The sequence below is a fragment of the Macaca thibetana genome, chromosome 4 (assembly GCF_024542745.1).
Source record: "Macaca thibetana thibetana isolate TM-01 chromosome 4, ASM2454274v1, whole genome shotgun sequence".
Classification (NCBI taxonomy): domain Eukaryota; kingdom Metazoa; phylum Chordata; class Mammalia; order Primates; family Cercopithecidae; genus Macaca; species Macaca thibetana.
In genome coordinates this window covers 55,640,933-55,655,002 of record NC_065581.1, presented here as the reverse complement: position 1 = coordinate 55,655,002, position 14,070 = coordinate 55,640,933, and the positions used below count along the sequence as shown (strand labels likewise).

The 14,070-nt window shown below is 34.0% G+C and overlaps 1 protein-coding gene across 1 annotated transcript in view; it reads right to left on the bottom strand.

The window, feature by feature from the left end:
• The window catches only part of FAM83B (family with sequence similarity 83 member B), a 75,315-nt gene that overhangs the window by 15,655 nt on the left and 45,590 nt on the right, over window positions 1-14,070 (bottom strand). Inside the window, exons 2-3 of the mRNA XM_050786270.1 lie at window positions 2,981-3,145; window positions 1,759-1,883 (exon numbers count right to left, since the gene is read on the bottom strand). Coding sequence (XP_050642227.1) covers window positions 1,759-1,883; window positions 2,981-3,145 — 290 coding nt within the window. The remainder of the gene's footprint in view (window positions 1-1,758; window positions 1,884-2,980; window positions 3,146-14,070) is intronic.

The following is a 14,070-nucleotide window of genomic DNA, read 5'->3' as shown; positions in this document are numbered from 1 at the left end:
GCAGTTTAGAATCCAATGATATCCCAGGGCAAAGAATACTGAATTAAAGAAGAAGGCATTTTCAACTCGCCTATGAGGAAAACAATAGCAATACTAGAATATGAGGGACAAAGGCAGTTTTTAAACCAAAAGGAAATTCACTTGTAAACAAGCTAGTTCGTAACTAGTTCATAACTAGTCTACCACATCCTGTTCGAATACTGTTAGCAATAGGAAAGGTCCACGATAATGTCAAAAAAATAAAAAGGACAATGATTGACCACTATGAATTATTTAAAGAAATGTATTTAAAATGAACTTGAGATAACACAGAGGGTGTTAGTTAAGAGTTGTGATGAATTTTTATAATCCATGGTCCTAGGAATCCCATAGTTACTATCATAAATAGTAACTTAAATTCTGCCTCTGGCTTCTGATATAGACAGAGAGATACAGATATATAATTTTTTTTGTCATTGCTGTTGTTTGATTTTCCCCTAAATTAATCAAAAGTAGCTCAGCTACACTCATTGCAACACTAGGAACTACTAATATCTAGTGGCAGCAAAACAAAGTTGAGGTAAATTTACTGTCAAAGACAATCTTAAAACTTAAATAATAACCATAGAAACTATTAATTGTGATGAGCTTAAATAACAATCATTCTACAACTCAAGTGAACTCTCAATTTTAATTAAAAGTTCAATTAAAACCTCTCTAAAACCAAGTGGGTCTGGACAAATATATTCACATATAATGAGTCTTTAAAAGGACTCACTAATTTCAAGCACTAGTTGTATTTTCTCTCTTAATATGTTTTCATTTGGAACTCCAAACAACATTTTTTTTAAAAAAGGTCCTGAGCTTAAAGAGAGGGTTAGCAGAAAGTAACAAATCAAGTCCTAAAATAATAGTTAACATTAGGGGTTTGGGATGCATGAACTCATTTAATCCTCACAACAATGTCATGAGGCCAGTTCTATGATTCCCCTCATTTTATAGCAGAGGAAACTAAAGTGCAACCATACAAAGTAACTCATCTCAATGTGACACTTCCTTCTCATGCGCTTTCTGCTGCTAAGACAGGAGACAAAGGTTTCACCTTACACAGTCGTGTTCACATCCATAGCTCTTCTGGATTCTTCCCTCAGTCTTTAATAATGAATCTACCCTGCCTCAGTGACCTGGCAGTTCATGGGTATTTGCTGGTGCTTTTATCTGCCTGTTTGTGTAGCCTCACTCTGTATCTGATTCAGGACTGAAGCCAGGGGATTTATTTACAAAAGAATATTAGGGCAGGCTTACACTCTGGAGCCAGCCTCACCTAGACTGGGCTGCCAGTTCTGCTTTGACCAGATTCTTAAGAATACAAAATAAGAAAAATCCATTTACCAGATTATTTAAAGTGGTAACTAACTTATGCTTTCACAAACAATTGTAACTAAATTCATACTATGTAATGTTTCCATAAGGAGCAAACCCACTTGTAGTACCATAGAGGTGTAGGGAACCTTAGATATTGGTCAATGTCTTCATTTTCTGGATGAAGAATCTGAAGCTCAAGGAAGTTATATGATTTGCCTAAGATCTTAATGCTCCTTCGTGGCAGATTCATAACTCAAACCTAGGTCTCTAATCTCCCATGCAAGTGTTCTCTCTCTTTTTTTTTTTTTTTTTTTTTTTACTTTTAAGAAAGAGCTTAACTGATTATGTTAAAATTTGAAACTAATAAATCATCTAAATGATTGATAACACTGAAGTTAAACACAATGATCTTACCTGTAAGAACCGTACATCACTTTCTGGCAGTCAACTAACAAAAATTTCTGTTCCATTTTTCCATGGAATTTTGCCCCCGTTTTTGAAAGATAATCTTGGCCTTTTACTGTTCGCACTCGAATATTCTAGAATTATATATAAATAAAAAGCAGACATTATGGGTAGGAAAAGAATATTTTGAAAACTAAAACCCATGATATAATCTTAATATAAAAAAATTACTTCAGGTAATTTTTTAAAAACTCCCAAATATTAAATCCTTAAGGAAAATAATCATTTAAAATATACGTTTCAACACAGCTTAAATAGGAGACTTCACTTTACATTTACACAGAATGGCATCAAAAATCACTCAGGCTCTGAGTATAAAAAACCTTTTTGGGTTATAATGCCTTGATCATAAATTAACTAAAATAAAAATTAACCTTTCTTTTAAAAAGTTAAAAGTAATAGAAAATACTACGCAAAATGATTCTGATAAGCAATACATGCTGAACCATAGACGCTTGTGAGTCACTGGTTTCAAAGCCGTGCATGCAAAACTGATGTATTAAATATTAATCAGTAAAAGCACAATATAAAACCCTCATGAAGGCCGGGCACGGCACTCATGCCTGTAATCCCAGCACTTTGAGAGGCCGAGGTGGGTGGATCACGAGGGTCAGGAGTTCAAGACCAGCCTGGCCAAGATGGTGAAACCCCATCTCTACTAAAAATACAAAAAAAAATTAGCCGGGCATGGTGGTGGGCACCTGTAATTCCAGCTACTCGAGAGGCTGAGGCAGGAGAATTGCTTGACCCAGGAGGTGGAGGTAGCAGTGAGCTAAGATTGCACCACTGCACTCCAGTCTGGGAGGCAGAGCAAGACTCCTTCTCAAAAACAAATAAACAAACAAACACACACTCTCATGAAGATGTGCTTTCAGTCACATTCTAAAAAGTACAGGGACCTTTCTGTGATCAGTCATTCCTTAACCTTAAATATGTATACTTTTTTTTCTTTTTAACTTTTATATTCATCTACCTTAATATGCCTTACATTTGACTGAGTTGAAAATGACACACAAATTACTTGAGAAAAAAACACAGAATTCTTTTTTTTTTTTTTTTTTAAATTTATTTATTATTATTATACTTTAAGTTGTAGGGTACATGTGCATAACGTGCAGGTTTGTTACATATGTATACTTGTGCCATGTTGGTGAAAACACAGAATTCTTACCCTGAGACGCTGAACTGAACAACCTTGTTTCTCAGTCATATTTAGAAAATGATTAAAATTGGACTCATCAAGCAGAATGTAAACAGATACTCCTCGAGTTGATGCCTCAACTATTTCTTTGAAAATGTCCACATCTGTAAATATATCCATCACTAAAGCAATGACCTGTTAAAGAAAAGAATATGAAACAATGTTAGATCCTTGATAGAGAAAGATTAAGAAACTGCTTATTTTCAGTAAAGGTCAGATAAAATTTTAAAAAATTAAATGCATAAATGTACAGATGTATAATATATATGTATATACAAATATTCATTTCATTTTCTAAAATGGAAGATAAAACCATATTAAAATAAGCAAATAACTATATGCAAATTTGTAACACTAAGTCATTTTCATATTAGCTTTAATTTAAAGGAAATCTGCATTTCAGTAAGATTTTGAAAAATGGGGGAATCCAAATCATGGATTTCAAGACTGCCCATAAGGTAGACAAAGAGGACAAGGTGGAAACCAGTGTTACTATTTTTCTAAGAGACATTTCCAGGGGAAAGTAGGATTTTTTGAATAGTTGTTAAGAATAAAGGTCTTAGGGGAAGTGAGACAGAGAAAAAACTATTCTAGAAATAGAAATATACCTAGGAAAGGATGAAAGATGGAGAAAGAGTATAAGATGATTTGAAGACCAAAAAATTAAATATACAGTTGTTCCTCAGTTTACTGGGGGAATGGTTCTAGGACCTCTGCATATACCAAAATCTGCACATACTCAAGTAGACAATCAACCCTGAAGAACCCATGTATATGGAAAGCAGGACCTCCATATATGCAAGTTTCATGCCCCTTAAATACTGGGTTATTTTATCAATGTTTAGTTGAAAAAAATCTGCAATAAGTGGATTGAAGCAGTTCACACCCATGCTGTTTAAGGGCCAAATGAACTTGCCTAAAATTGTTTAACAGATAATATAAGCAAAAGAAAAAAAGTGAATTAAAAAGGTGATATAATTGAGAAGGAAAATGCCCTAAAGAACAGGTCCCTAAGATGTAGAGTCTGTGTTGATTGTTGGAATGAAAGTAAAATAATGCTAGAAGAAGGGGAAAAATCATTTAAGTGATTGTCCACCTTCCATGTGCCAGGCATATTTATTGAGCACCTACTATGGGCCATGCAAGAAGAACAAAATCCTGCCCTTATGAACCTTACATTTTACTGGGGGAAGACATAAAAAGTAATAAAGATAATACATAAGTCAATTATGTAACAAGCTATAGGTTTTTTGGGGGAAAAAATAGAGCAGAATAGGGGATCATGGGTTCCTGGAAATTCAGGAGGAGTTTGAGGGTTTCAGGGAAGGTCTCTTTGAGAGAGTGTCCTTTGAATAGAATTTAAAGGAAATGACATTTTCCACATTGATATCTTCAGGAAGACTGTTGTAGGCAGAGGAAACCAGCAACTCTGCTCTGGCAATCCAAAAAACAGAAAGGAGATAGCAGGAATGAAATGAGAATGGGAGAGTTATCACAATGTCTTAAAGGCATTAAAAGCCCTTTTTTTTTTTTTTTTTTTTTTTCCTGAATAAGACTGCAAGCTATTAAAGGACTTTGAGTTGAAGTAATAAAATGATCTGGTTATGTTTTGAAAGGATTGTTCTGGCCACTGTGTTAAGAACAGGCTTTAATAAAAGGTAGCAAGGATGGAAAACAGGGAGGCTAGTTAGAACTATTGGGGCAACGGAAGTGGGAGGTGATAGTGTGTAGGACCAGGACGGTAGAGTCAGGGATGAAAAGAGATGGTCAGATACTGGATATCTTTGACTCTAAAGGTCTTGTGGATGGATTGATTATAAGGTATGAGAGAAAAGGGAGAAAAAGTGAGGAAGACCAAGGATCGAACCCTGGGACACTCCAAGTTAAGAAGTCTAATACCAGAAAAATTCCCAGCAAAGCAGATTGAGGAAACAAAGGGCAGGTGGAATCCTGAACACCAATAAAGACAGTGCATTTGTAAGAAGGAAGGTGAACTTGAGAGGTTCCAATCCTACAGCTAGGCCAAGAATAGTTTTAGCGGAGATGGAACAGCAAGAGCCTCAGTGGAAGGCATTTAAGAGAGAATTGGGGCAGACACTAGACATAGAAGATACAGAAAACCACTTTTGTCTAATTTGGCTATAGTAGGAAGCAAAGAAATTGAGCAGTAGGTGGAGGTAGAGCTGAATCAAAAGAAGTTGTACTTTTTATTTTTTAATTGACATAAAATTGCATATAATCATCATGTACAACATGATGTTAAGATAGAGATTCAATCTAGGTGTCTATCAACAGATGCACAAAGAAAATGTGGTGTGTGTGTGTGTGTGTGTGTGTGGGTGGGTATAAATGAATACTATTCGGCCATAAAAAGAATGCAATTATCCTATTTGTTACAATGAACGAACCTGGAGGGCATTATTTTAAGTGAAATAAGGCAGACACAGAAAGACAAATACTGCGTGATCTCACTCATATGTAGAATCTAAAAATATTCTAAGGTGAGAGAAATAACAGTATGTCTTTATGCTAATGAAATGCTACAGTAAAGAGTAAAATTAATAGTGCAAGAGAAGGTGGGAGGTGAGGTGGAGAAGGGGAGAATTTCTGGAACAATGTCTTTTAGTAGACAATAAGGTATACAGTCTAGTGCAAAAGTAAATAAAATAAAGTGAAATGAAATGAAATAAAATAAAATAAAATAAAATAAAACTATAGCACAAAGAGTAAAGACCAGTAACTGATCATCTGTTATATGAAGACAGAGGGCCAAGTATAAAGGTGCAGATGCTCGTGGGGGAGACAGTGTGGCAGTGGTGCTGTAGATGTTCTCTTCTGAGTTCTTTGATTTTCTCAGTGTAGTGGGAAGCAAGGTCTTCAACTTTGAAGATTCTAGAAGACATTTTAAAGATCTGAGGAAAAGGTTACTATGTAGTCATCTAGGAGAGTACAAAATAAAATACACTAAGAAAATATAATATGGTTGCTGGTTAGCTTTAGGGCTCACCAGGTCATAAATTTAATATGGGACCAGTCAATGTGGTTGTAAGTTATTCTTCAACCCTGTTTGGTGGCAAGGCTATAGAAATGGAATAGGCAGAGTTTGATTTAGCCATGGCTGTGGTTCTGCCATGAGTGTATAACAAATTAAAGGAGGGCAAGGAGACTGAAGGTGTATATAATATGGAGTGGCTGAAATGATTGATCATGGGCTTTAAGTTTGATATAGAAAGCAGAAAAGATGTCATGAATGTGAGAGGCAGTGAAATGAGGGTAGGATAAATGAATTTTAGATCCTGCTGGCATTAAATAACATTAGATATTAAAGGATTATTGTTAAAGATTGAATATATATCTTATCTTTAAAATATACATGTTAATATAGTTATAGATGAAAGCATCATGCCTTATATTTACTTCCCGTTATAATGGATGAAAAACATGGCCATGAATGATAATTGTTGAAGCTAGTTGATTGTACACAAGGGCTCCATATACTATTCTTCCTACTTTCAAAACTATTACTAGTATACTCCATATACTATCCTTCCTACTTTCAAAACTTTTTATAACATAAAGTTTAAAATATTGAAAAGACAAGAATATATTTTACTAGCAGTTACTAGAGATGATAAGCCAAAAATAGAAGTAGAGGTGGTAGTCAGATAAATAGTGTTGAAAAGAGTGACACAGACCAGAAAACAAAAATTGTAAAGAAATGAGGGGGAATGGAATGACCTAAAAATAGGCGCATGGCAATATACAGCATAATGTAATGGATACACTGTGAATACGTTAGAAGATGAGCAAAGTTATGGATAATATATGAAATAATTTTTATTTACTCTAATTAGAGTGTTTAAACAAAATTCTGGACCATGCTCAAATTCTATCAGTGATGACATTCTTCAAACTACCTGTGAAACATACTCCAATCAGATTTTCTCTAGAAAGAACAATTGCAATCATTCCAGTAGCTTTTCACAATCTTTTTCTTGTTTGTAAATGGTATGAGGAACCAGATGAAGGGAGAAACTAGTGATAACAATCTCATCCATGTTTGAGAATATTTTTCATAATGTCAAATATACAAAAAGTCTTAAAATTGTACCCCAAATTATTAATTTAATGCATTAGCTATGCATTAAGGAGGGGTGTAATGATATATAGGCATTAAGATTTTTTTAAAGTCCATATTATACATTTATTTTACAAAATAACTTTCAAAAACATATGTCTGGTGCAGTCTGGTACTAATTTTTTTAACCAGAATTTTTTGAATACAGAAACAGTATTGTACAACATGGTATTCTTTAATTAGCATATCTAAAAATTTATTTTTAATTTGCCAGATAGTCTCATGTAACACATTACTTTAGACTTTAGAAGCGAACAAAAACACATTACTAGGATACATAAAGGGTTTTGTTTGCAAAAAGTAATTGAAGTCACTCAGCCAATGGATGTTTCTGTCACACTAAAGGCAGAACAAATGACAGTCTTTCTTGCATGACAAATAATACGCTGGATCAGGATCCAGGAGACTAGATTACCCATCTCTGACAAGCTTATCTGATGTCAACGAAGCCAGGTTGCTTTTCAGGGCTTCTGTTTCTTCGTACTCTCACTTGATGTGTGGAAAAATTACATGAAATCTACAGTAACTTTTAGCTAAGCTGCAAAAGGCAAAATAAAACGTAACTTTTTTTAAAAAAATGATGGGTTACATTTCTGGGAAAGAATAATAATTAGAAATGAGGTATGCCAAATCTGATCTGAAATTATTACATGCTTGGTTAGTTATCAAAATTACACTGTGTTGCACACATGGCCACATGGCTACATGTAATTGAAGAAAAGTTATATGCCTGATTAGTATTAGGCTTTTCAAAAGGTACATCAATCGATTATATTAATACAGAAACCGGTCCTATTAATTGGTATTCATTAAAATACCATGACATTATATAGTTCTTAAATTATTTACTTGCTTCTTCATTAATTCTTGCCATGAATTCACAATTCTTGCATTATAATTTGAAAAGGTAAATAAATAAATGCATTCATCAGAAACATGAGACTTAGAAAACTTTTAGAATGCTATCCCAGGACATTTTTAAGATCTGAGTAAAACTTCACATCTTTTCGTATTAAAGGTTTCTGAGAATCTGACCCAAGGACATTCATCTTCACTCATCTTTCTTACAGTACTAAATTTTCCCGAAGTGACACAGACCCCAGAGGATACCGATGGTATATATTACATATATAGTCAATGAATATTTTGATAAGTTCATATGCATTACAAAATTTAAGGCCATTCAGGAAAGTACATAATCAAGTGTTAAGTAATACACGGGAATGGTAATTCAGAGAAAGAAAAAACAACAATCTATATGTACATGGTTGTAAAGGTGGGTATAGAGTAGAATGAAATAAACAGGCCTTCATGGATAAGCAGTAAATAATATGTAAAATTATTTTTAGCCATCCAAGGTGAAAGGCTAGTACTGCAAAGATACAGAGGCAAAGGTAAAAAAGATGAGGGTTCTAACAAATGTTTATTGAATTAACATAAAGTTAAATACAAAGATCATTATGCTCACAAATAAGGAATATAGTTAGACAGGATTTATACAGATTATGAAAGATTTTGAAAATCTGATTCATTATTACATCTGGTCTGCAGACCAATATAAGTGCTAGAAAAGAGAATATCTAGTCAAAACTGTGTTGGGAAAATGTATCTGATAGTAATATGCATACTGAAAATATCTAAGTTCTACTGAGTCATACAATTGAATAAGATTGTGAAGCCTTCTGTATGATTTTTATTGTAATTTAATAAATGCACCAAATAACCAAAAAGTGTGGTAGAAACCAGTGATAAGAAAAGTGAAAATAAATGTCAGATTTCATAGAAAATATTCATCACAGTGTTGACATTGAAAACTTGCATTTCCTTACAAATATGCTTCACTATTTTCAATATTTTATGTTGAACCCTACATTGCTTTTCCCTTTGAAGTCTATTATAATACAGAGCTATTAGCAATATGCTTTGGTATGACCTAGATACTTAATGAAATATAGGTGTACCTTGGGTTAATGTTCTTTAGTCACACAACTGTCATTATCACCCTCACAACTGAATATTATTCAGACTTCTTTTGTAATTGCCTAAATAGAGACAGGAGGATTTTTTTTTCAACAGAAGAAAAACTCAGAGGGAGATCAAATTAAAAAAAAAAAACAGATTAATGGAGCTCTAGAATAACATTAAAACAAAATTCAACACAACCGAAAAACTTTTAAGAATTCAATAACAGAAATAAAGGGAAATGATCACTTAAGGGACATATATTTCCAAGTCTGTAAACCCTGTCAAAAGCAATCTGCTAAATGATTTCAGAAAAAAAAAAAATGAGGCTGATATAAAGAAGTAGCTTTGGCCCAAATCCTTCTATAGCCTAAGTAAGAGTATCCATTTTGCATGAAATTTATATATAATATACTGTGTGCACTATAGCATTGCTTACTAACTCATGGCTTTATATTATGGATGTATTAATAATTTCTCAGATATTTAAGAATCTATCCTAACTGCTATATCTATATATCTACTGGTTTGGTCTGCCATAAATTAAGTGATTCTGGGAAAGTCACTGAAATGACTTTGAGTCTCACACACCTCTAAATATAACAAACAAATAAACCAGAGAATATCTTGCATGTACCAGGTTCCAAAATTTTATGTTTTCAATAATCATTCATTCACTCCATATTATGATGGATAAAATAATATAAATAGACATAGATTTCAAGCACTACCATAAAAGAGTATTACAGAGTTTCATTTATATATATTAAAACATGAGAACTGAGTCACACTAGACATATTGCTAACATATTATTCAAAACTGATTTATATATTACTAGGGGGATACAAACAAGACTTGATAACTATAATCCTAATTATCTAGACTTTGTAAATAATGAGATCTCAGTAGTTTTTAGTAATTGGATTAAAAGGTACATTGTACATAGCTTGCTTGGTGAAAGCAGGGAACAAATCTAGAGTATTGTAATAAAAGTCAATTGGAAATGTAAAGGGCATGTTTGGGTTCCGTTATGGCAACAGTAATCTATAAAATGAAAGTGTATGGCAACTCAGAAGGGAATTTGTATACATTATTTTCCACATGATTTGCATCATATCATAGAACTGAAAATACTTAATACTACAAAAATAAATCACGTTTTTACCTTTGTCCAATTTAAGGAAATCTTTATATCAGCTCTGTACAAGTACGCAACTTTGATTTTTAAAGTAACTTTTGCTCTAATAAGGAAATCTACAAGGAATTAGGAGGAAAAAGAATGAGGAGTAGGCCTAAAAGAAACTGCAAAGACAAGTCATAGTTTTATTTTTACTGATTTCAACAATTCAATCATCTTTCACGTTCTAACTTCCTCGGTACTTCCTGAAAAGTTACTTTGTTTGAAACTTGGTCTGGTAAGCGTCCCAAGCATGGGCCCTCAAAGCCAAGATGTCGGAGGGTAATTAGTGGTGGAAAAATGAGCTCAAGACCCCTCAGCCTCTCCTATATTAGAATAATCTAGCTCTGTGATCACACAAACAATGCACCTTACAAAGCATAAAAGGAAGCTCTGCAGAGAGTTACACCATTTGAGGGGATGCTGGAAGACAGAGAGGAGGCAATGTCAATGGCAATATTTAGTTCAACCAGAAAACAATTAAAATGCCCCTAACTTTGTGCACAATCTAACTCTCAGTATGTCAGAAGGATGTTGATATGGTTTGACTGTCTCTCCATCCAAATCTCAGCTTGAATTGTAGTTCCCATAATCGCCATGTGTTGTGGGAGGGTCCTGGTGGGAGGTAATTGAATCATGGGGGTGGTTACCTCCAAGCTGTTCTTGTGATAGTGAATGAGTTCTTCCAAGATCTGAAGCTTTTATAAGAGGCTTATTCCCGCTTCACTCTGCACTTCTCCTAGCTGCTGCCACGTGAAGAGGACCTGTTTGCTTTCCCTTCTGCCATGACTGTAAGTTTCCTGAGGCATCTCCAGCTCTGAAGAACTGTGAGTCAATTAAACCTCTTTCCTTTATAAATTACCCAGTCTGGGGTATTTCTTCATAGCAGTGTGAGAATGGACTAACACAGATGTTCTTTAAAAAAAAAGATGTATGCTGTATTACTACAGAGTTAGAAATCCCAGTGTTTTCTGACTTGCTGCTATTGAAGAATCAGGGCCAGTTTTAGTCAAATTCTGACAATATTTGTAAAAATGTAAGGAGAAATATATTTGAAATTAATAATAGACTTGACTAAGAAACTATGAAGCATTCATAATTTCTCTCTCTCTCTCTTTTTTTTTTTTAGATGGAGTTTCGTTCTTGTCACCCAGGCTGGAGTGCAATGGCACGATCTCGGCTCACCACAACCTCCGCCTCCCGGGTTCAAGCGATTCTACTACCTCAGCCTCCCAAGGAGCTGGACTACAGGCGTGCACCACCACACCCGGCTAATTTTTGTAATTTTTTTTTAGTAGAGATGGGGTTTCACCATCTTGGCCAGTCTGGTCTCGAACTCCTGACCTCATGATCCACCTGCCTCAGCCTCCAAAAGTTCTGGGATTACAGGCGTGAGCCACCGTGCCCGGCCAGCATTCATAAGTTTTCAAAGTGTATGTTATAGTATTCTAACACTTCATTACCATAGAATCACTTCATTAGGAATGAGTATTAAAATATAATATTTATATATGACTTTTTTCCTTCATTCTCAATTTTATTATTAAAATTGTCAAACCTACAGAAAAGTTGAAGGAATAATACGAGTATCTATAACTCATCACCAATATTTTTAAATGTTAAAATTTTGCCATATTTAATTTTACAGGTATTTATTAAGTGACATGGGCTCAAAATTCAGAGTAAAAACAGATACATTTGATATGGCTATATTTATTATTATTATTATTATTATTATACTTTAAGTTCTAGGGTACATGTGCATAACATGCAGGTTTGTTACATATGTATACTTGTGCCATGTTGCTGTGCTGCACCCATCAACTCGTCAGCACCCATCAACTCGTCATTTACATCAGGTATAACTCCCAATGCAATCCCTCCCCCCTCCCCTCCCCCGTCCCCATGATATATTTTTTAATGACAGTTAGAGAGAGGGTTTCGGGTGGATTCATAAGGCAACTTGCTAAAACAGAAGAATTTTTTATGAGACTTTTTAAGCCATGCATTTAAAGTAATAAATATTTTTCTACTTAATTTCTTAATAGCTTACTATTAATTTTTCAATTTTGCACTATAACCAAATGTGTAATTGGTCATTTTCACTGGTGCTATTTAAAAGAAAACTTATTATGGAGAAAATGAGTATTATAATAACTGTTATTTTAGATTATTAATTTGAACCAAGAAAAGCTACTCAAAATTCTGACCAAGAAGGTAAAAATTCTGAACAAGAAGGCAAAAATTAGATCATATATTTTTAAATTTTTCTCTAGCTTTTTTTATTTTCACCAATCATGAATATAGGCATGCATTAAAATGAGAAATGATTAAATTATTAATTTAATTATGTAAATAAGACATTGGGAAGGGAATATTTAAAAGTGAAAATTTAAAAAAAAATTATTTTAGAGTTAAGTGAAAACTTTAGTTGTAAATAAAACCTCTGGGTTAGACTAAACCATATCTGATCTTTCTAAACATGTGTTTTGTAATTATTGAGTTAATTAGATCTTTCCATAATTAACCGTACAGCTTGAGAGTACTTACTCTGTTATACCTAGTTTCTAAGGTAGTTATAACTGATATATTTCAGGTATTCAATAAACTTTGGTTGGGATGCAGTGTCTGCATGGCACCTGTTCTCAAAGAGTACACAGTATTGAGAGACTCATTAATAGAACTATAAATCATTATGACATTTGCCATAAAATGTACATAACACAGTAGAATAAACTACTGTAAGGGAATAATTGTTGATGACTAAGAATTATGTGTCATCAGTACCTACAGCCTACAGTGAGTGAGGCATCCCTGTGGATCTTGTTTAATAAGGGAAACGAGACTGTCTTCTAAGAATTAAATGTCAACAAATGAAAGCATTCAAAGTCCCTTAGCAGACAGCAAGGTCTGCAAGATGTAATAATAGCCAGATGAAAGATAGCAACATAACATATAAAAGTCGACATTTCAGTAGAAAAATGTAGAACTTGGTTGGTAAGTCATGCAAATAGAGTCACAGAGACAAATACTGCCCACATTCATCTGTGTACTATACAGAAGAGAGGAGGGGTATCAAAAGGCATGAACTTGATCTTTCTATAATATTGGCTAGGTATATTTGGTTTAATAATGGCATCAGAGCCAGATGCATTTTAAACATCCTATTAGTTCCTCTTGTTCTGATTTTATAGCCTTCAAATATATTGGCACTTAGTATGTATATTGCCACAAAGAGAGACTGAGCCAGTTGGAAAATGCAAATCTGCTAGGATATTGAGCACTTACAATTGGCACTGTAAAATGAAATTAGTTTGTCAGACATCCACGTTCCAAGCTTAGTCAATATGACTTTGTGAATCAGGCTTCTAATTCTTAAGTGTAAGGTTCAGATTCTGGATTTTGGCAAAGTAACTACAGAAAAAAAAAAAAAAAAACATTCCCCCAAGACCTCTTGGTAGGTAGCTTTTTCTCAGTAATGTAATTATCCATGGTCCTGAGATAGCTATTATCTTATTTTCTACTTTAGTGATACAAATGGGTTTCTGTCATGAAAAAAGGAGTGAATGGCACTGCAGGCAGAAAGAGAAAGAGGGAGGAAGGAGTAAAAATTCCTCTGTGTAAGGAAAATTGTAAAATAGTGCATGAAGAGGAGTTTGGGGAATAGGAACAGAAGCTTTAGGAAGGTTGAGCAGCAAAGCAGCACTACAGCAGAAACAGCTAGAGGCCCAGTTTGTTGGGAAATGGAATTCTATTAAGAAAGAGATGGCCATAAAGCTAGG